Source organism: Neovison vison, chromosome 1 (genome assembly GCF_020171115.1).
Source record: "Neovison vison isolate M4711 chromosome 1, ASM_NN_V1, whole genome shotgun sequence".
NCBI classification, from domain to species: Eukaryota; Metazoa; Chordata; class Mammalia; order Carnivora; family Mustelidae; genus Neogale; species Neogale vison.
In genome coordinates, this window is record NC_058091.1 from 98,178,691 (window position 1) to 98,199,162 (window position 20,472).

A 20,472-nucleotide genomic window follows, 5' to 3' on the forward strand; every position below is an offset into this window, starting at 1 on the left:
AATATTTTCAGAGGACCACAAAAGGGTAGGGAGCGCTTTTTAATGGGAGTGTCCGGGAAAGAGAAGCCAGTCATGGAGAGAACTGACCAACCAAACAAATGCTATGATTGAGTAAGGGAGGGCAACATAATTGTGTGCTCTGACTTCTCTTGTTCAGGAGTGAACTTCAGTATCTATTTTATTTTATTTTATTTTATTTTATTTTATTTGAGAGAGAGTGAGCACAAGCACAGCAGGGTGGGGGCGTGGGGGTGGGTTGGGTTAGAGGGAGACAGAGAAGCAAACTCCCCACTGAGCTGGTAGCCCCATGCAGGACTTGATCCTAAGACCCTGAGATCATGACCTGAGCTGAAGCTTAACCGACTGAGCCACCCAGAGGTCCCCTCAGTATCTTTCAAGGTCTAGTTCAGCCTGGGAATTCTATTCCCTTTTTTCCCAGAAAATCAGCAATCTTTAAATTCTATACATGTCATGGCCCCAGTGTGTGGATTCACACATGGAACAAATCATGTGGCGTGTTGCCATTACACGATATTTTCAATGATATTGTACTGATTACTTTGTGTTTCATATTAAGCAAACCTTGACACCAAAGGTACATGTACAATCAATATTGCATGATTGCACCCTCAGACCAAAGGTGCAACTAGAGAATTGTCCATTTGTGGATTCAGATTCCAGATCTGCCACTTCCGACATGTGTAGCTTTGAGCAAACCGCTTAATGCCTTCATTTTCTTGTGCAACAAAATGGAGACAATAATAAGCAGAGATCATGTACCAAAAACTAAGGGAGATGGAGTTATATGTCCATTGTATCTCAGTAAGGCTGTTGGGGGGTGGGGAGGCAAATGAGTCAATTTAATAATTCTGGCAAGAAAAAAAGGGGAGCATGAAATATATACACAAAGAGCCTGAAATATAGTAAGTACTTAATGAAGGATTGCTGCAGTAATTATCATCACTATTTTAAGCTACTACTGTCGTTCCTTGTGAAATCCAAAAAAAAAGGCAGTACATAAGGAACAAGCAGAAAAGTAAGAGCATATTTTAATATAGTACTCAGATTACTGGAGAACTGTTCTGATGCCTGTCCTGAGCATGGAAACAAGTCCTGGGCACCTCCCCTCAGGAGAAGCCAGCCGCAACACACCCACCATCTCCACAGGACCAACCAGCTATTGCCAAGCACCCCCCAGTGGGCCCTGGAGCACCGCTGCCTTACATAGTCTTCTGCCCTCCTTTCATAGGAGAAACTTCAAAAGGTCTTCATAAAGGACATTAACTTTCAAGAACAGCTGCATTCAGGAAATAATCCTACCATTACCCAAGCAGCTAACGCAGGAACCACTTGAAGAGGGGACAGCTCTCTATTTCCTGGCAGGAAACACAAATTCTCTCTACCACCTGCTTCAGTAGTTTTGTTTGCTTGGATGGGAGCCTTCCCTGAGTAAAAATGGCAGATCTGGGACCCAGAGAATGCTCAAGCCAAAGCTTTGCATGCGTTTTCACACCTGAATGGTCTTTCTTTAGAAAAGCTTCTCCCCCTGCTGGGTTACTTCCCCTGTAAGTGCGGAGCTTCTGGAGTTGAGCTTACTATCTGCACTTGAACCATGAAGTCAGCCCCCGTGGGGCAGGTGAGGAATACAGACGCATAGCCCGCATAGCCCGTGGTTCCAGGCTACGTAACATGCCAATGGCCCTTCATCCCTAATGACACCTGAGCTTCCAGAAAAGTGCTCCAGGGCCTTGCTTTTCATCTGCAACAAAGAACAGGTGGAACCTGCCCCCCCCCCGCCTCCCCCATTTCAGCCCACTTCAGGCATAAACTTGAGACAACAACACATCCTTACTTTCCAAAGAAAAAGAAATGGCATTTAAATGCACCCCACCATGCCCCACTCCCTGGCCTTGCCTGCTGCTGTCATTATGAGCACAGGAGAGGGCCCTTGAATGCTCTGGTCTTCTCAGACAATGGGCTCCCAACCCACCCACGGTATGGGGGGAGGCAGCTTAGGGGTTTCCACCAGTGGCTACAACAATGTCTTGACTGCAGTTATGCTTTCCAGATCAGGTCTCCCCTGAACCCCACTGGTCATTCATCAGATTGGGGCTAGAAGTGCAGTGTGGTGAAACACCAGAACAAAGCTAAGCATCTCTCTGAAAGGAAAGCCCTGACAGTGGTGTCTGGGGCCCGGAGCTCACAGAACTAACCAGTCAAACAGCTGAGGGAGCAAACACTCATTTCTACTTCTCCGTCCCTTGTGTTTGTAACTGGAGTTCGCTGAACAGCCGTGGTGATGACTTCCTTACCTGCCTGAGGGGCAGTGAGCCTTGCACCTTTTCCTGGAGCCCTGGTGGTGCACTCAATCTTCCTGGGAGACACGTCTCTAATATCACATGGAATACCTGAGGGGAATTTTTTAAATCAGATAAGTGGACAAAGAAAGAGAGAGAATGAGAAAGAAAGAGAGATAGGTATACTGAAGTAATGGCAAGACAACACAACCACGCTGAAGTAGATAAGCTCCTATTCTAAGGCAATGAACTGGATGTGGGTCATGCAGCAAACATTGTCCCCCAGAATGAAGGGGGCCAAGAAAGGGAGTGTGCAGGGCAATGGGACAGAGGGCAGCTTATAGTAATCAGAAAGGAAGCCAGGCAAAGCAATGCCATTCACTGAGGACACACCCCACCACTCAACTGAGGATGGTGAGGATGGTGAGGACATGTTCCTGCGTCACCAACCGGAGACTTCTACCTGGCAGAACAGAAGGTGCTCAAAGAGTCCCACAGAAGGATTAGCCAAAAAGACATTCCAGAAGAATCTACATAGCAAATGCCTATCTACTCTAGCTTATAGAGAAGGCTGAGCAAGGGGGGTGAGGAGAGAGGTTGCCTTTCAGTAGGAGTAAACCTTTGTGAAGAGGCTGCCAGCCTTTTCCCTTCTCTTCATTCCCAGGATGAGGACCCTGAAGCAATTGCCCATGAATTATGAGTGTGTCCGCAGAACACCCTGTTCCTGCAGGACACCTGGTCTCCACAAAATGGGTCAAACACCTTATGGCAGGTGGTGTGATGAGTCAGAAAAGGCAAAAATTGCTTCCCCCACTCTCTCCATGCCGTAAGAGGTATATAATCTCCTACAGCATTTAAAACTATAAACTACTTTCAGCCATTTCAACCTGGTTACCTGCTATAGTAACCTGGACAGGATTGTCGAAGAAGTCTCCTGTAATTGTGATGTCTGTTCTTCCCCCAAGGCTCCCAGTGTCTGGAAACACCGATAGTATTTCTGCAAAAGAAAAAAAAAAAAAAGTAAGCTTCTGAATATAGACCAGAATGTGACCCAGATAATAATATAATAATAGAAGGCTACCAATAATGTACTCTTTTTTAAAATATTTTATTTATTTATTTGACAGAGAGAGGGAGAGAGCACAGCAGGAGGAGCAGCAGCCAAGAAGAGGGAGAAGCAGACTTCCCACCAGGCAGGGAGCCCATGCGGGGCTCGATCGCAGGACCCTGGGATCATGACCTGAGTTGAAGGCAGACGCTTAACAATTGAGCCACCCAGGCATCCCTCAATAATGTATTCTTTTTTTTTAAGATTTTATTTATTTATTTGACAGGCAGAGATCACAAGTAGGCACAGAGAGAGGAGGAAGCAGGCTCTCTGCCAAGCAGAGAGCCCAATGTGGGGTTTGATCCCAGTACCCCAGAATCATGACCTGAGCCAAAGGCAGAGGTTTTAACCCACTGAGCCACCCAGGTGCCCCAATGTGAACTTTTCTAAGATGAGCAACGGCTGGAACTTTTTCTGGTAATAGTCATTCAAAACGCATATAAGGACTCATCTATAGCAGTATGTATAATACATATAGGATCAATATTTGAAAGTCACTCATGCTATCAGCAGAAATCCCTACATACCATGATGCTTTCTTAGGCAGTCTGTCACCAGACCTCAAGTACTCAATGTACAAGTTACAGAACATGTAATGTACAATGTATATGTATGTTACAGAATATGTAGCATATTACGTATAATGTAATGTAATATGTTATAGAGGAATCAACTTCAGATGCACCAAGCAAGGCCCTGTTTACCCATATGAGTCTGCAGTTTGCACTAAGCAAAAGAATGAATCCCCTCTATTACAAAGCTGTCATCATCAAGACAGCATGGTACTGGCACAAAAACAGACACATAGATCAATGGAACAGAATAGAGAACCCAGAAATAGACCCTCAACTCTATGGTCAACTAATCTTCGACAAAGCAGGAAAGAATGTCAAATGGAAAAAAGACAGCCTCTTCAATAAATGGTGTTGGGAAAATTGGACAGCCACATGCAGAAAAATGAAATTGGACCATTTCCTTACACCACACATGAAAATAGACTCAAAATGCATGAAGGACCTCAATGTGAGAAAGGACTCCATCAAAATCCTTGAGGAGAACACAGGCAGCAACCTCTTCGACCTCAACCACAGCAAATCTTCCTAGGAACATCGCCAAAGGCAAGGGAAGCAAGGGCAAAAATGAACTATTGGGATTTTATCAAGATCAAAAGCTTTTGCACAGCAAAGGAAACAGTTAACAAAACCAAAAGACAACTGACAGAATGGGAGAAGATATATGCAAACGACATATCAGATAAAGGGCTAGTGTCCAAAATCTATAAAGAACTTAGCAAACTCAACACCCAAAGAACAAATAATCCAATCAAGAAATGGGCAGAGGATGTGAACAGACATTTCTGCAAAGAAGACATCCAGATGGCCAACAGACACATGAAAAAGTGCTCCATATCACTCGGCATCCGGGAAATACAGATCAAAACCACAATGAGATATCACCTCACACCAGTCAGAATGGCTAAAATTAACAAGTCAGGAAAATGACAGATGTTGGCGAGGATGCGGAGAAAGGGGAACCCTCCTACACTGTTGGTGGGAATGCAAGCTGGTGCAACCTCTCTGGAAAACAACATGGAGGTTCCTCAAAATGTTGAAAATAGAACTACCCTATGACCCAGCAATAGCACTACTGGGTATTTACCCTAAAGATACAAACATAGTGATCCGAAGGGGCACAAGCATGTGAATGTTTATAGCAGCAATGTCCACAATAGCCAAACTATGGAAAGAACTTAGATGTCCATCAACATATGGATAATGAAGATGTGGTATATATACACAATGGAATACTATGCAGCCATCAAAAGAAATGAAATCTTGCCATTTGCAACAACGTGGATGGAACTAGAGCGTATCATGCTTAGCGAAATAAGTCAAGCGGAGAAAGACAACTATCATATGATCTCCCTGATATGAGGAAGTGGTGATGTAACATGGGGGGTTAAGGGGGTAGGAGAAGAATAAATGAAACAATATGGGACTGGGAGGGAGACAAACCATAAGTGACTCTTAATCTCACAAAACAAACTGAGGGTTGCTGAAGGGAGGGGGGTTGGGAGAAGGGGGGGTGGGATTATGGACATTGGAGAGTGTATGTGCTTTGGTGAGTGCTGTGAAGTGTGTAAACCTGGCGATTCACAGACCTGTACCCCTGGGGATAAAAATATAAAAAATAAAAAATAAGTAAATAAAAAAGAATGAATCCCACTACCGTCTTCAGGAGCCTTGTCCTCCTCCCCATCTTGCATGCTCCTCTCTCGGTGTGCACTCACCCCTCAATCCTTCTGTGCTGCCTCCTGACTGCTTCAAAACCCCACTGTCAGATGCCTCCTAGTCCCCAGAATGTAAGATTTTCTGGTCCTTTTCTCTCTATGATCCAATTTTGACCATTCTAAGTTACATTCCCTGCGGGGGAAGACGAGCTGTGTTCTCCAGTAAACCAAAGATACAAAGAAGCTAATCACGAGTGGTTGTGGAGTTTATCGGGGCATTTCTTACATAACGCTCCTGTCCATGAAACAGTATAATTGTGACATCCTGAGCTAGTGAAATTAAAAAGAGTACATGAAAGTACACAGGGGAGGTTTAGGAGTGAGGGCCTGGTAGACTACAAAGAAATTTCTAGAAATGACTCTGGAGCTGAATCTTAAAGCATGAGTTAGAACTGGCCAGGTGAAGGAGAGAGAGAAGGGAAAGGGTGTTTAAATAAAACAAATGATAGGGCGCCTGAGTGGCTCAGTTGGTTAGGCGACTGCCTTCAGCTCAGGTCATGATCCTGGAGTCACAGGACTGAATCCCACATCGAGCTCTCTGCATGGCATGGAGTCTGCTTTACCCACTGACCTCTCTCCTCTCATGCTCTCTCTTTAATAAATATATAAGAAAAAAATCTTTAAAAAAATAAAAAATAAAGCAAGTGATAGGCTGAGTATGGAGAGAAGTTGCATTTCAAGTCCATTTCAGTGTTGCTGGAATGTAAGAGGGAACAACGGAGCAGAAGAAGCTGATGAGGAGAAGACCAGAGTCTGGGACCTGTACCGTTTCCTGTAGAGGGCAGCCAGCAGGAGAGAAGCATCAGGTGTGTGTTTGGTGTAGGGCATGGTGGTGGCGATGTTGAACATGGACCAGCAGAGGACAGATGGCAGATAGGGGTCCCTGGGAGCCATTGTGGCAAGCTGGGCAAGAGATGATGGGGTTCTGAATCAAGGCAGTGGTCGTAGAGATAGAGTAGACACATCATCTTTAAGAAATCGATGGGTGGTCTAATTGCAGTAAGAAATCTAAAACTGTACCTTGAAACCAATGGTAGGTAAAACCAACAGAAACTGGTAACTGAATGGATTAGAGACTAGAGATGGGAGGAAAACTATAGATGAATCCCCAGATTCCTCCTCATCTCCTTTTTTGACAGTTTTTAGAGTCGGACGGACACCATTTTGTCCAGTTTATAGGTATTTAATTACACCTCAGAAAGGCTAAATGACTTAATAGAACTCAACAAATCACTGAAAGTTAGCCCTCAGAGAGCTCTGCTGGGAACTCTCTGTCACTGTTCACAAAATGCCATTGTCTACATCCCCTCTCCCATAACCTCTTCTGCTCTGAGCTTCTCTGGCCTGAGAGTCCTCATCCCAAGAAGATACTGGTGCCAGAAATATGAAATAGCTATGTGATTGGAGATACCCGCCAGCCTGTGTGGTTCAGGGTTGAAGAGCGTTGGTCAACAAAGCTTGTGGTCAGGTGGCCAGGAGAGTGTACTTCCCATTGTTTATTACTTTTGTGCATAAGATTTTGAATTTGGATCTGCATTTTCTAGCACTAGGAACTTTGGTTTCTTTGCCTTTCTGGGTTTGTGTCTTCATCTGAATTAAATAAACATTGAGCTCACATGTAAGACACTCAGCATGCTCCAGCCCCGCTTCCCTTGGCCCTCACTACCATCCTCCCCTTGGAGGTTTCTTCCAACTGACTCCCAAAGAGACTAGTCACACTGTGTAAAAAAAATAAAGGCAAGGGTCAAAATTCAGCTTTTTACACAATTAGACCCCCTCTAGAGGGTGAATGACATTTGCCCCACGGCCTACGATATTTTTTGCACTTTTGGCAAAGGTAGATCCTGCTGTCCCTGGAATGGGTTCCTCCCTCACAGTCGCATCTACGATGGTTTTATGATCATTGTCAAGACTCAAACCTAAGCGCTCTTCTTCAGTGGTGAACTTCCTACTGCCAAATTGGGTTCACAGTTTCATCCAAGTTTCCAGTTTTCAGCATTCATTTTTCAGCACGGAAGTTTACCCTTCAGAGAGCCACACCATCATTGAACATGAATATTAGCAAGTCATAAATTGTTGGGTGAATGTTCAGAGGGGGCATTAAAGTAACCAGAAAGATACACTTTTGTACTTTTGGGGGCCACTGCTTTTCTGTTATTTCTCAGAACATAGAACAAGGATGACTTCCTTTCTTTCATTCATTTTTTATCCACAAACTCTGTATAGAAGTCTATGATCAAGCCTCTTTTAATATAGCACACACACAGCAATTTTTTCTCACCCAAATCCTAAGAGTCACCCATCATTATGGGGGGCAGGGGTACAGCTTCAGGTGCTCCTGGTTTTAGAGAAATGGCACCAGGAGAAAGGGAAGAAGAATCCAACACTGAGCGAGGTGTGAAGGAAGGAGTGAGGAGTTCAGGGAGAAAGGCATTAGTACCTGAGTGTGTCTGGTACAGGAAAAGTTCCAGTTTAGCACTGATCATCCATGCATTCTTATGTACTATGGACCTGCCAAGACAAAGGTATGCTTTAGTTGGGAAAAAAAAAAAAAGCATTCGAGATTGCATTTCTTAAATTAGCTGCCTACAACAAAGATCAAGGGCCAGCCTCCCCTGATCTTTTGAACAGTCTGGATACCAGCTCCCTTTTATGAGTAAAGAATGATACCCATGGGGCAACTTGTGTTTTGTGATTTTGAAAGTTTTTCATAATAATACCTACTTCCAGGGAGTCCCAATAATACCTACTTCACAGAACATCACAACTGTTAGGGAAAGATGAATGTGAAAGGGCATGGTAAGAAGATGGCCTATAGTAGATACCCAATAGATACTAGTGTTATTCCTTCCTAAATTCGAGAGAAAGAGGGAGAGAACCTCCATTCTTGGGCCTGGGAGCTGTAGGTGATATGCCGCTATCACCACAATGGGATGAATGTCAGCTAGAGAGTATGCTTTTCAGGAAAACCCTTGACAAGTTATATGGTGTCAGAACATTAGCTAAGGCATGCAGAAACCATTCCAAATCATAATCTCCTCTCCAAAACTCTATGAAATCTGGACCCTTTCTATCTTGAGGAAGGCATTTCTTAGAATGGTACAGTGCATTTCATGGAGCAATGTCCTGTTTTAAATTTATGAGATTACTGAAGATCTAATTCCCACCATTTTGTGCCATCATCACGTTGAAACATTTACATTACCTCAAGATGAGTGTGTAGGATACAATTATATTCACCTAAGTCAAAAAAATCAGGTAGGTACACAGGGTTTCATTAATGCTATTTTATTCCTGTATGTTTAGAATTTTCCACTATAAAAGGTTCCAAAAAAATAAGCAAGACCAGAAAGAGATCAATAATATAAGGTGATGATAAATTTGCTTGCTTCCAGTTACTTACTTTCCTTTGTTAAATACTGAGAAACTAACATTCTGGGAGCCTGTAACGAAAAGAAACAGACATTAACACAGGAGTCTGCCTGTGTCACAGGGACCAGGTCCTTGCTACCATAAACCCAAGGACTCCAGATAATCACCAAGTTACCACCCAGACCTGTAATTTCTTTAACAATGCCCAAAATAAACACCTCTGAGACTCAGCACAATCACTGTTGACTTCCAACAATAAAATGATAGATGTGGTAGCACATAGCAGCTCAGAGTCCAGGCTTAAAGTCACACTAAACATGGTAAATCCATAACCAGCTGCCCTGGTCACTAGCTGCAATTTTCTCCCCTCTAAAGTGAAAATAATTCCATCAGCCTCACCAATCCATTCACTGTGATTAAATTAATTTCTATTTACGCTCTTTCATATAGATTTTTAAGCAGTTCTCAACAGCTGGTAGTGACTATAATCATCCTTGTGAGAAGCAATCCTTGAACTAGTATTTTTCTGATACAGAAAAAGAAACACATAGGACTTTAAACTTATGTTACTTCTTGGACAGACCGATGTAGTTGCCTTCTACACGGCACTGCAGAGTCCCAAGACCATGGTCTTCCTGAAGAGGATAGCTAGAGAAAGAACCAAAACCAGTGGTGAGAATTACCAGACAACTTAGTTCAGTAGTTCTGACTCTTTAGCCAGGAAAATAAAATAAAATAAAATGCCAGCTAGTCAGTGAAAATGGCAGATTCAGAAGGCATAATGAACTCATTGGAGAAAATATGTAGAATAGTACTAACTAGAGTTCTCATCAATAAATGTGCTATCAGTTAAACACATGGTGTAAGAGACAAAATTTCACTCATTCCTAACCTCTCTTCAGACCTCTCCATTCTTTCCAAAACCTTTACAACAAGGACACCAAAACTCTTACTAAAAAAATCTATTATTAAGTGTGAACCCCCTACAGAATGAGAGAAGATATTTACAAATGATATATTTGATCAAGGATTAATAACCAAAAATCTATAAAGCACTTGTCAAACTCAACACTCAAAAAAAAAATAAACAAAAAAAGCAAACAAACAAACAAACAAAAACCCAGTTAAGAAATGGGCAGAAGACATGAATAGACATTTTTCCAAAGACATCCAGATGCCCAACAGACACATGAAAAGATGTTTGACATCACATTTCATCAGGGAAATACAAATCAAAACCATGATGAGATACCACCCACACCTGTCAGAATGGCTAAAATTAATAATACAGGAAACAACAGATGGTGAAGAAGCAGAAAAAGGGGAACTCTCTTACACTGATGGTGGGAATGCAAACTGGTGCAGCCACTCTGGAAAAGAGTATGGAGGTTCCTCAAAGTTAAAAATGGAGCTACCCTATGACCCAATAATTGCCCTAGCAGGTATTTATCCAAAGGATACAAAAACACTGATTCAAAGGAACACAGAGAGCCCCGTGTTCATAACAACAGTATCAACAATAGCCAACTATGGGGATGCCTGGGTGGCTTAGTTGTTGGGTGTCTGCCTTTGTCTCAGGGCATGATCCCAGGGTATTGGGATTGAGTCCCGCATCAAGCTCCCTGCTCAGTGGGAAGCCTGCTTCTCCCTTTCTCACTCCTGCCTGCTTGTGTTCCTGCTATCAATGTGTCTCTCTTTGTCATAAATAAATAAAATCTTTAAAAAAAATAGCCAACTATGGAAATTTCCAACTGTGGAAAAAGCCCAAATGTCCACTGATGGATGAATGGATAAAGAAGATGTGGAATGTATCTACAGTGGAATATTATTCAGCCATAAAAAAGAAGGAAATCTTGCCATTTGCAACAACGTGGATGGAACTAGAGGATACTATGTTAAGTGAAATAAGTCTGCCAGACAAAGACGAATAACCATATGATCTCATTCATGTGTAGAATTTAAGAAACAAAACAAATGAACATAGTGGAAGGGTGAAAAAAAGAAGGAAGCAAGCCATAGAGACTCTTAACTACACAACAAACTGAGGGTTTCTGGAGGAGAGGTGGGTGGAGGATGGGCTACATGGGTGATGGGTTAAGGAGGGCACTTTATTGAGCACAACTGGTGTCATCTGTAAGTGAGGAATCATGAAATTCTCCTCCCAAAACCAGTATTACACTCTATGTTAACTAACTAGAATTTAAGTAAAGATTTTGGGGGGAAAACTGTCAACCCAAAAAAGAAGGATCCTGAGCAAGCAAATTGAAGACAATAGGAAGAGATACATTATAGAGTTTTGTTGTTGTTGTTGTTGTTGTTGTTTTTCATTATAGAGTTTGACACTATAAAATGTCAGTCCTAAAACACTAAGCGATAGAGTATAATTCTTGTGATGGCTTCAAGAAATGGTTAAATTTACTCAATACTAAGTGAAGTGAAATCCAGCAAAATTTGGTTAGCTAAACTGTAAGTATGTAAACACTCTTTTTAAAAATTCACTGTAATACATAGACAAATTTTAGTTGTTTTTTTATTCCTTTGGCTGGTCATTACAGCAGAGTGGCTAAGAGTGAAGTTGGAGGCTAGCTAGTCAGCCCAGGTATTCATTCCAGCTCTGCCACTTTCTCTTTGCAGGGCCTTAAGCAAGTTACTGGACCCCTCTGTGCCTCAGTTTCCTCAGCCATAAAGCGGGACTAATACCCATAATGTCTTCACAAGGATATCAGGTAACCTAAATGTGAACGTGTTAGACAGGGTCTGGCCTAGAATGAACACTTAGTATTAGTTATTTTTTTTCAAGATTGGTTTCAGAATCCACTTCAATTTGCATTTTGAATCAATTACCATGTATTTTCCAGTAAGTCTAAAAATAAGGCATTTAACAGTTATGGGTGATTTATATTAAAAAATAGATGTGTGTGTGTGTGTGAGAGAGAGAGAGAGAGAGAGAGAGAAACCCACATGGAAGAAACTAAAAGCACGTAAGTAGGCAGGAAAGACACTCACCGGCTTCCTGTCTGCCTGTTTACAAGAGAGCAGGCTGTGGCCCATTTGTCTCCTTGAGCTTCCAAGATCAATGGGCTGGATAAAAAATGGGGGGAAAAGACATGAGATAATAGCGTTAGGGTCCCAGTAAACATTCCTGGCAAAACTCACAGGAAACATTGTTCTGAGCATTCTCCTCTGGATTTATGAGAAATTCTGCACGTGGCCCAAGACTGTCCCCTGAGAAGATATTGAATCAATTCTCAGCCTACAGGTAGGAGTGCACAACACTGTTTCATGGTCAGCATTTTCACACGGCAGAAGGAGCATTTCCCTTTTCCCCCCAAATCTTCATCATGTCCACATTGGCTCTATTGGGTCTACCCAGAGTTTATGCCTTTGTTTCCCCTTTCAAATACTGTATCCCAGACTCAGGCTGACATGGAACCAAGCAGTGAATGTGGCATATTATTAAGGATGACCTTGGGGCTTCCAGTCTCCACAGAAAGAGTGATTTCCTTTCAAAACAAGCTGACCATGAATTAATGCCAGAAATGTAGATCCTTAGTGTAGCCAGATCATGTCCTCTTCAAGTAGGGCAGAATCACAGAGAGGGAACAGAACAGAGGAAGATACTGCCATCCTCTCGAGGAGTACAAGTACAATTAGAGCCAGTATACAGAATCTGCTCAGCTATAGTAAGACTAGCTTCCTTCTACCTCGTCAGTCCTCGCTCTAACTACTTCAGATGTTGCATAATCAGTGGCTTAGAGCTTCCGCCAAAGACTACAAATTCAACACTTTCCCTCTGGTCCTCCTCTTTCCCTGGCACACCTGATTTAATAGTAACACCTTCTATTTCATGAGCCTCTGGTGAAGAAAGTCATGTTGGCAATCCCAGTCATTCCCAGCAAACAGTAAAACTCAACAGCTCTCAGTGCCTTCTCCCTTCCTCCCATCACACTAACGGAATTTCTAAATGCACAAATGCATACCAACCAAACAGGGAAGTTATAATGGTCTTCTGGGTTCACGCGTCATTTTATAAAAAATTTATTTCAGCCTCAGAAACAAGGGGGAGAAGGGTGAGAATCGAAAAAGAAAACCCACGGATGCAATTACAGCGTGATTCACACTGAGCCCAGAGTGACTAGTTGTCAGTATATAAATGGACCAACTTAATCGACCAGTTGCAATTACATTAACAAAGTTTGCTGAAGCCCAGCTCACCAGGGACCATAAACTACAAAGAGGAAAACAGCAGTTCTGTGCCAACTGCTCACAATTTATTGCTATTGGGGAAGCTGGGCTCAGGAAGCAATCCAGCATATTTGTAACTAGTTGAACAACCAGATGAACATAGTCTTACCTCTCAATGTACTCAGCTTCAAAATCAAAGGTTTCTGATCTTCCAGTGATAATCCATCCATACACATGTATTAGTTTTCCTGTTTTAAAAGGATTTTTTTTTAATTTAACAGACTTAGCTCCAACTGTAAATTACAACATAGACTATTTCTTTTTGGTTACATCTATTTAATATGGTCAAACTGGTCATGAGTCAGAATATTAATGCCTTTTTACAAACCATACAAGAAAGGAGCCCCAAATATGATCATGTGATCAATACTACACGTTGGAAAGTCTAAAATAACCGATTATTGTAATCACAGGCTTAATCATCTAAATATGAGGCACAGAAGCAGTAACAGGTCTTCCTCACAATCCCATGAAGTATAAGGCTTTCAGGAGCAAGGGCTGGTTTCCACATGCTGCCTTGTTCTACGCTCTTGGCTGTGTGTAGACCATCATGGGATTTAAGAACAATGTGCCTTGGGGTGTTCCACATTTCATGAGACTTTCCTCTGGACACTTGCTAATATGAACCACCCAGGAGGGGCCGGGTATTCCAGATGTTAAACTTTTTTCCATATCTCAGAGTACTAAGGATTATGTGTCAAGGATGACCCAAATGGATGGAAACTAAGAAAGGAGGGGATGAGATGAAATAGAACAGTGGCAATGGGCACTGACATATCTCATTCATTCAACCAATATGCTAGTGTTCAAAGATAGGGCAAATTGGGGATCTGTAAGCAGTTCGTGTCCGCCTAGTCCACTGACGAATGGATGACTTCTACTGCTACACTCCTCTGTGTGACTCACAGGGATTTCCACTGGGTTGCAAACGTTTCCTTAATATTCCCCTCTTTTGAGTTCAAGTTCAAGAGGAAGTGCAGGCATCAGCAATCCCCTCTCAGCAAGGTGCACTCTCCGTACTGCCCCTACTTGCTCTGCTCACCAGAGGTGAGAAAGGAATCTGATGTAACTCTTTCTCGAAAAGAGTTTGGGGGCCCCTCCCGGATGTTACATGAGCTGATTTCTTCTATTGTTGAAAACACCTAAACTCAGCTCTGTGCAACTACATAAGGCAAAGTTTTAAGCAAACACACCACAGCAAGGTGATGTAGTTCAAGCTCACCAGACAACCCATGACCTGGAAATGCGTGTCTTCCAGATAATTAAAGAATTTACCCATCTGTGCTGTAGTCTTGCAAATGATGTGAAGAGATGAGAGAGGTTTGGGTTAGTAAATAAAACCACAGGGTGCCTGGGTGGCTCAGTTGGCTAAAGCCTCTGCCTTCAGCTCAGGTCATGATCCAGGGTCCTGGGATCGAGTCCCACATTGGGCTCTCTGCTCAGCAGGGAGCCTGCTTCTCCCTATCCCTCTGCCTGCTGCTCTCCCTGCTCATGCTTGCTCTCTCTCTCTCTCTCTCTCTCTCTGTGTCAAATAAATAAATAAAATCTTTAAAAAGAAATAACTAAAACCACAAAGATGGAAAAGAAAAGAGCACCCGTGAGGCTCATGAGGCCACTGAATGCAGAGGACTTAGAATCTTTTCATGGCCACATTCAAAGTCCCAAAAGAACATGACCAAGAAGGTATTCCCTTCACACTGTGCCTGTGTAGTAGTTGTATGAGATGCTTTCAGATGTGGTCATTGGATGACTGGCAGTGAAACCATGGGACCCTTCCAGGTAGTAGGAGAGTCACTGTACAGTGAGTGGGTAAAAAGGGAGGGAACCTAATGCCTTAGACAAAGGTCACAGACATGAAGAAAGCCTAGAGTCTGCAGTTCTCTGCTCCTGTTAACAACTGGCAAAATAATTTCCCTTCGTTTCAATAGAGCTAAATTATTGATCCCTAGCTCTGATGGGCACAATTTTAAAAACTGGTAACAAGTTATAGAAATTGGGAATTCTGTGACTTTCTGACTTGCTCCTCAACAAAGCAACCCAACAGAGGCTAAGAAGGAGCTAAGCCTGTCCATGGTGCTGGACAATTCCACGTCACCATGGAGGACGGTTCATCACAGGTAGAAAGTCAACTGCTAATGGAATGTCATCTCTCCTGTCCCCACCACCTCCCTCATCTCCGGGGCTGCCACTCCGGGCAGGCTTCCCAAACCTAGTGAGAGTAATTGTCTGGAAAGTGACTTCAAAGATGTTGCTGCATGGATCCTGCCTGCAGGGACCCCTCCACTCCAACCAGGCCAGCCAGCGATCATTCCTCCAGAAGGTGGAGAAGACAGGGTGCTGCACTCATGCTCGGTGAGAGAAACGAGCCTGACAGATCTGGGTGAGCCAGCATCCCATTTCACACCTCTGATGGCAGGCTCCCTCCTCAGCCCTCGCCCTGTGGACTTCTGCCATTGAAACAAGAGCTCTCTTGTCCCAACAGCACGGACCCAAACGTCAGCCTGTGATTTTCAGACCGCATCTCTTTTTAATAAAACATGATCATGCCTTGATTAATCAGACACATGGAAAGGAGAAGATCTCTGAATAACCTGCATGAATAAAATCAGGCCAGATTCATAGTCTTCAGGATATCATTTAAATACACGCAATATAATCTGAGTCTATACACATACACAGAAGTGCAAACACTTTCCAGCAACTCGGATACCCACTTTGACATTCTTGAGCAGTCAAGCCATTCAAAACGAGATCAGTTTATGCATTTAGACACAACTACATATAAACAGTTAGCAACTTGTATTCCCGTAATTATACCATCTGGAAAGCCTGAACAAAGGAACAATCTGAAATAGACATAGGAATTTGCCAAGAATCAGACAGTGAATTATATATAATCCTCGCTGTGCTTACTACTTAGTTGTAAGACAGGCTTAGCCATTCTTGAATCTAATTCTTAGCTGCCATCCCTTCTTTTATGAAAATCTCAGCCTTCTCTCTTCTCCTCTTCTAGCCTCTGGCTCTTGCATGTGTGCGTGTGCCTTCTAATTTAAAAAAAAAAGGGGGGGGTATGTATCAGGGTTGCTGGCCTTCCGTATGGTACAGGACACCACCCCTCAAAACAGAACAAAATGTTGGCTATACCTACCCACTCTGGATTCTGCTTGCCTGGGTTCAGATCCCAGCTGTACCCTCCCTAGCTGACTTTAAGCAAGCTACATAACCTTTTAATATTTTGTTTCCTCGTCTGCCAATAAGAATAATAATAGTCCCTATGTCCTCAAGTTCTTGTGAGGATCTAATAAGACAATATACACCAAATCTTAGAACAGAGCATGGCTCACAATAGCGTTCAATAAAGGTTTGCTACAAAGTGGATGATTAGCAGGTTAAGGGCAATGATGATTTATATTTCCTCCATTCTCCAGCAGGACCTGGTCTGATTTTGCTAGCCTCTTTTTCTTTTTGTGTTTGGATTCTTTAGTTTTCAGCGAAGTAAAAGAGCAAAAGTGCCCAAAGGTGAAACCAAACCTGGTTAAAATTAAACCAGAGGCTGACACTTATTTTTAAAACAGCATCAGAGAAGAAGCCCAGTGATCCCATTTATAGAGAGCACCCATCTGGAGAGAAGAGTTTGCAATAGCTCTGGCAAAGGGATCCGTAATTGCTCCTATTTTAATAGGGGATTTCTTACCTGGAGCTCCACTTGGTGGTGTCACTTGGTAAATAATGGGTGTCTGTGCCCTGGAAAACTGTTCAGGAAAGGTCATCACAAGGAAGTGATTCATTAGCATATCACAACCACAAACAAGAAGCAAAAGTCATTCCCCATCAAATATTAGTCTAAGGTGGCAAATGGTTACATTTCCTCAAATCAACTTTCATCTGTTTCTCTTTATCCCCATAATCTATCTGTGAGGCAAAGGTGACAGATGTTATTATTGTTTTTCCATAGAGGAGGTAAAGGGAATTTTATCGAGGTCACATAGCTCTCTCTGCCCTGCACTGTACTGTCCAAACTTTGGCAAGTCTCTTTCTCCCTGCCCACCTGCCATACTCGGGAACACATTTTACCAGAAAGAAAGTAGATAGGCCAGGCTTAAGAATTCCATTATTGTAACTTGTTATCTTGGAATCTTGAAGGATTTTTTAATTTTCCTAGACAAGAATTTGCTTACTTAAATTGAAAGGATTGCAACTTAAATTATCAGCCAACAGCCAGGAAGGGATTAGTGAGCTACAAAAAAAAAAAAAAAAAAAAAATTGGAAGTTGGGTAGGCACACAAATGAGTATTTGTTGGGAAAATGGAGGGTGCCTACTGAGAAAATGATTCAAATTATTCAAGGAATGGGAAGCAACCTTACTCTTTGAGAAGGAGGAAACAGCACTGATGGGAGAGGTGAAAGCCTGGTCATGGCACACCAAACCATCTTTCTATGGCCCTCCCCCAAAGCACATTCTCTGTAATTATAAGCTCCAGAAAGGCAGGGACAATGCCAGACTCAGTCATGGTCATATCCTTGTGCACAGCCTGGGATAGAGAAGACATTCAAATCTCTGTGAAAAGATAGAGTGGCCTCCTATGACATGATTATATCAATCAATCATGATATGGTACCTTGAAGTAGAGGAGAGAAAAAGACAACTCTGGAAGCCCCGTCTCACCTATAGGCATCTGGGTTAGCCCAAGATTAGTGCATTTCATGGTCAGGGCCAGTGTGAAGAGAGAAGCAGAAGAATGCACTGACCAGGCCAAGGTTTGACCCATGAGCTGATAACACTCAGGAAAAGAACCTGGTCTCCGCCTTCTGACACCCTCACTCCCAACCTCCTCTAGACGCTTAGACTGCCTTCAGTCCCTATAAACTACACTGCTTCCCACTTGCAAATCCAGTGATGGCAGATCGTTTTGCTTGGTCTGCTTCCAGCCAGAAGTCCATCTTTCCAGGGAGAATATCACCAAAGAATAACTCCATTGTTCAACGACAGCCCTAAGCAGAGGGGAGAGCCAAGACATTTCAACAAAGCTGACAGTGGCTTGGCAAGCATGGGTTTTAGGCATTGATCCACACGGCTGAACAGCCTGCCATCAAGGCTAGTTTCCTCCTTTGTAAAAGAGAGGGTTAGAGACTAGGTCGCAGAAAGTATGTACAGTCAGAAGGTCAAGGTAAGAATGTAGTGACCTCACCATTTGGGAACTGTTTCTGATCTCACCAAAAGATAAGCATTAATGCAATTCCACACACACACCTGCCAAATTGCACATCCGACCCTGGCCTCCCAGCTTCTTCCTGCACCCTGGCCTTCACCTCTCACTGGGGCGCCCTCCATACCATGGTCATTTCCATTGGAAGTGTACCCTAGGGGCTTCATGAGGAAGACCAGGGGTTACCAGTCCTTCTCACAGATGTCAGAAACTGAGGCAAAAGAGCAATCGAGTCCAAACCAAATACATAGTTTGTATGGTATTGTAACCCAGAGACATGCCTCCGGATTTCCAGCTTGCAGTGTAAGACCCACCACTCACTCAGCCTGTGAGCCATCCACCAGAAACGAGGGGGCAAGAGAGTGACTCCTCGACCACTCGCTGCTGTTCCTCGTCGTGCTGGGGTGCTCAGAGTTAAACCTCAGAAAGATTCTCCCTTGTGATTCCCCCTGAGCTGACACGACAGAAAAATAGTACATTTCTAAGGAGAACAGTCCCTGCTCACCCAGCAAGCTAGAGACATGACAAAGTGAAAAATTAATGAGCTTCCAAATCAAGCTTCCCTCATGCTGATCCCTGAGCCCCGGCGAGGTCAGTGGCAGCAAGATGGGGGAGAGGGAAAGCATCAGATTAGGAGAGTGAAGCCACAGCCACCAGCTGCTTGATAAACCTTCTGTGAGTTGTTCAAACTTGTCAGCGCCCGCAGCAGGCTCTTTGAAGTGGACTGGCGAGATGGAATTAATTTTTAATACTCACAGTTCCCCCCAGTCCCAGTCCCAAAACAAAGAGACACACCGTGTTTTATTTAGCTTGGAATGCCTCTCATTAACTGCGTCCCCTGGTGATTTTCCATCAACTCGCCAAGCTAGGCGAAGCACTCAAGGACTTGTTTCCTTTAATGTGCAATTTTAGGAAGTGCTTCTCCTCTCTCCCCTTGCTCTCCTCTCCGATCTTTAATAAGTAGGAATACTTACTATCTGGGGTGAAAGGAACATCAAAACCAAAAACAGCATGGTGACCAGGGAGGGTGCCCGGTTATCCATCTTCTGCTACATTCACGGAGACAGGGGAGAGGTGGGCATGTGGGGCTTAATAAGAAAGAATGATCTTTTTTTCCTTTCTGCTGCATATGTACAGAAGCACAATTACAAGATTCTCTGGGAGGGAGAAGCAAGTTGTTAAATGTGAACTGACAGCAAATTCCAAATTTGTCGATGAATTGCCTGTATGAAATGTAAATCGCAACAGGGATGAATTTAGGGGATGAAGTCTTGTTCTAAAGAAGCATTAATTAATGACCGAGACGTTCATGAACAGCCCTTCAGCGGGGTCACCCTGTGGTAAGGACAACCATGACAATGAGCTCCGTCAACCCTCAAGGCTGTTACGAACGTCTAGGAGCTATCCTTTCCGAGGTTCGTGGAAAACTAACCTGAAATGGACAATAGGCTGAACCAAACACAGAATTAAGACCAAGTATGTGTATTGCTTCTCCAGCCTAAGTTAGGCATTAACTCATGAACTCTCGCTCTCTCGGCTTCCCTTTAGATCTGCGCTTGAAGGAGAATACCACTAGCAAATGCCCTTTCAGTCTAGGATTGGAAAGAGGAGCAGCAATCAACCACGAAGCAGAGGGCAAGGTAGAACTTGGGTCCCTGAGTCCCTGCCCCCTACTGAGATGTAGGAGAACCCAGCTCTGACGTGAAACATTGGCCAATGATCATCTTTGTGGCTTCACACAGTTTAGATGGAGACTTAGAATCCAATGCACCGGGGCGCCTGGGCGGCTCAGTCAGTTCAATGTTTGCCTTCAGCTCAGGTCATGATCCCAGGGTCCTGGGATCGAGTCCTGTATCTGCTCCTTGCTCAGCAGGGAGTCTGCTTCTCCCTCTCCCTCTGCAGCTCCCCTTGCTTATGCTCTCTCTGTCTCTCTCTCTCTCTCCGACTCTCTCT

The 20,472-nt window shown here is 43.4% G+C and overlaps 1 protein-coding gene across 12 annotated transcripts in view; it reads right to left on the bottom strand.

The window, feature by feature from the left end:
* Window positions 1-20,472, bottom strand: part of PKHD1 (PKHD1 ciliary IPT domain containing fibrocystin/polyductin) — a 475,771-nt gene that overhangs the window by 440,615 nt on the left and 14,684 nt on the right. For all 12 annotated transcript variants that reach the window (XR_006385080.1, XM_044252662.1, XM_044252680.1 and 9 more), the window contains 8 exons: window positions 17,007-17,064; window positions 13,422-13,500; window positions 12,074-12,148; window positions 9,651-9,715; window positions 9,099-9,138; window positions 8,136-8,206; window positions 3,193-3,294; window positions 2,313-2,408 (listed from right to left, as the gene is read on the bottom strand). Coding sequence is in view for 11 of the 12 variants with exons in the window: in XM_044252662.1 (XP_044108597.1) it covers window positions 2,313-2,408; window positions 3,193-3,294; window positions 8,136-8,206; window positions 9,099-9,138; window positions 9,651-9,715; window positions 12,074-12,148; window positions 13,422-13,500; window positions 17,007-17,064 (586 nt within the window). In the remaining variant the exon portion in view is untranslated. The remainder of the gene's footprint in view (window positions 1-2,312; window positions 2,409-3,192; window positions 3,295-8,135; window positions 8,207-9,098; window positions 9,139-9,650; window positions 9,716-12,073; window positions 12,149-13,421; window positions 13,501-17,006; window positions 17,065-20,472) is intronic.